At 71.9% G+C, this 2701-nt stretch overlaps 1 protein-coding gene across 1 annotated transcript in view; it reads right to left on the bottom strand.

Annotated features, from left to right (window-relative positions):
• CHLNCDRAFT_30497 (hypothetical protein) overlaps window positions 1–2701 on the bottom strand; it is a 4874-nt gene that overhangs the window by 620 nt on the left and 1553 nt on the right. Inside the window, exons 5-11 of the mRNA XM_005849633.1 lie at window positions 2373–2623; window positions 1954–2032; window positions 1476–1604; window positions 1274–1377; window positions 886–1015; window positions 513–614; window positions 197–302 (exon numbers count right to left, since the gene is read on the bottom strand). Of these exons, the coding sequence (XP_005849695.1) occupies window positions 197–302; window positions 513–614; window positions 886–1015; window positions 1274–1377; window positions 1476–1604; window positions 1954–2032; window positions 2373–2623 (901 nt within the window). The remainder of the gene's footprint in view (window positions 1–196; window positions 303–512; window positions 615–885; window positions 1016–1273; window positions 1378–1475; window positions 1605–1953; window positions 2033–2372; window positions 2624–2701) is intronic.

Below are 2701 nucleotides of genomic sequence, written 5' to 3'. Positions count from 1 at the left end.
GGCAGCGCCATCCCCGCTGAATCGCAACAACCACCACCCGCCAGCTCCCCTTCCCACCCACACACACACCCCCCCAGCCCCACCCCGCCATCACCACACACCACCCCTCCATCAACCCACAGCAGCAGCCAAACCGGCACAACCCCACCCGCACAATTCAGCCACACCCTGGCGGCAGCCCGGCGCGGACACGCACCCCCCTCCACCGCGGGCGCCAGGTTCTCCTCCTCCCCATCCTCCACATCAAAGTAGGCCTCCAGTATGGCCACAGCCTTCTCGTAGATGTCCTCGTTGCTGTGGTTCTGCGGGGCGGGGTGGCGGAGGAAAGCACCGGGCGGGGCAGGGCAGGGCGGGCAGGCAGGGCGGTGAGCAGGGCGCTCCAGCAGGCACCGCGCCGCCGCCACCACACCACCACATACACCCAGACAAATACACGCGCAGCCTCCCAGCGCAGCACCCCCACGCGCCAGCTCAGCTCCCCTGCCAGCTCAGCCCCCCTGCCAGCTCAGCACCTGCAGGTCCTCGATCTTGTCCAGACCCTCCGCCTCATCCACCAGCTGCGCAAAGGGGTTGGTGGCGGCGGCGCCCCCGAGCTCCTTCTCCGCCTCGCCCACCTGCGGGCGCACACGGCGGGGGGGCAGGCAGGCGGGCAGGCAGGCGAGCGTCGCGAGCGGCGGCAGAAGGAGGTTGAAGGCAGGCACCGCGGCCTGCTCCGCGCCGGCGCGCCCGCCGGCCGCCGCCGAGTGCCGCCGCCAAGCAGCGACCACCAGGCAGCGGCCGCCAAGCAGCGGGCCGCCACGCAGGGGCCGCGGCCTCCACGCGGTGGCAGCCGCGCCACCCCCACCCACAGGCCCACCCACAGGCCCACCCACAGGCCCACCCCACCTTGAGGATGTTCTCCAGCCCCTCCAGCGCCACCGTGACGATGCGTGCGTCGGAGCAGGAGAGCAGGTCGCAGAGCGGCTTGATGCCGCCCTGGCTCACCAGGTACTTGATCTGCTCGTTGGTGCCGCCGCTGCGGAAGAGGGCAGGGGGCCAGGGGAGGGCGGCGGCTGAGGGGCGGCGTGAGGGAGTAGCACGAGTGGCCCAGGGGCAGGCACGTGGGGCCGGCCAGCAGGCCCCCGCGGCATGCAACCGGGCGCAAGCGCAGCCCTGCGCAGCCCTGGTTGCCGTCCAGCCAGCCCAGCCGTGCGTACAGAGCACAGGAGCCGCGCCCCACCGCCGCCACCGCCACCGCCACCGCCGCTACCCACTCGCCCACCCGCCCCCCCACCTGGTGGCGTTGCTGATGGCCCAGGCCGCTTCCTTCTTGATGTCGAACTCGGCGGTGGCCAGCAGGTGGATGAGCGGCGGCACGATGCCCGCATCCACCACCGTCTGCAGAGCGCCGGGGGGGGCGGGCAGGGGTTGGCGCGTGGGCAGGGGTTGCGGGTGCGCGCGCGGGCGCGGTGCACGGCCCCCCGGGTCTTGCCCACCTGGATCTGCTCCTTGGTGCCTGCAGTGATGTTGGAGATGGTCCAGCACGCCTCCTTCTTGATGCTCTTCTTGTGGCTGGTGGTCAGCAGGTTGAGCAGGCAGGGCAGCGCGCCGCAGTTGATGATGATCTGGCGCCAGCGGGGCGGGCAAGGCAGGCAAGGCAGGCGTGGCGAACGAGCGGTCAGTACAGTGCACAACCAAGGAGTTTGGAGCGCCAGCGGGCGGGCGGGGCGAGCGAGCGGTCGGCGCGCAACTGACGCCGGAGCTTGGAGCGGCGGCGGCAGTGCACGGAGCCCATCATAAGATGCAGCACACCAGGCAGCGCTGGCATGCCACGGCGTGTGCACGCGTGGCAGGCAGGCGGCCTCTGCGGGAGGAACCCGATCTGCCGCCGGTGCACGCGGCCAACGCCAGGCCTGCGCCGCACCGCCTGTGCCTAAACCACCGGGCAGCCCAGCAGCAGGCGGGCAGCCCCACCTGCGTCTGCATATCGTCGCCCGTCACGATGTTGCCCACCGTGCGCAGGGCGGGGACCAGCACGCTGGGCGACTGGTGCCTGCAGGTGGTGAATCAGGGTGTGGGGCGCACGCGGGATGAGGAGGGCAGCGGCGGGGCAGCGGCGGCGCTGGGCAGCTGCCTGCTTCGCCGCTGGCTGCGCTCCCTCCCTCAGTCACGCTCCTCACCAGACCCGCGGCATGCAGCAACGGCCGCGGCCAGCGCACGCCCACCAGCAGCCCTCCACGCTGCCTCGCCCTGCCCACACACGTGCACCCACGCCCACATGCCGCCCCCGCCCCAGGAAGCTGCAGCTGCAACAACGACAGAACAGCCAGAAGTGCCCGCCGCCCTCTAAGCGCCTGCCGCCCTGTGCCCCCGCCCGCTCCCCGCCCACTCACAGCAGCAGCTCCACCAGGCGGCGGCAGACCCCCGAGTTGATGACCTCCTGTATCTTGTCGTTGGTGCCGTCCGACAGGTAGGACAGCGCCCAGCAGGCGTCGGTCAGCACCTCCTCGTCCTGGCTGTGGATGAGGCGGGCCAGCGCGGGCAGCGCGGCCTTGACCTGCCCAAAGTCGGGCTGCGGCTTGCCGCGGCAGAAGTTGGACAGCGTCCAGGTGGCGTTGCGCAGCATGGACATCTTGGTGTTGTCCTGCGGGAAGCGGCAGGCGGGTGGGGTAAGGTGGGGTGGGGTGTGAGTGAGGGTGGGGTGGGTGGGTGGGGGGGGAGC

Source organism: Chlorella variabilis (assembly GCF_000147415.1).
Source record: "Chlorella variabilis unplaced genomic scaffold CHLNCscaffold_5, whole genome shotgun sequence".
NCBI classification, from domain to species: domain Eukaryota; kingdom Viridiplantae; phylum Chlorophyta; class Trebouxiophyceae; order Chlorellales; family Chlorellaceae; genus Chlorella; species Chlorella variabilis.
This window is presented reverse-complemented; position numbering and strand designations above follow the sequence as displayed.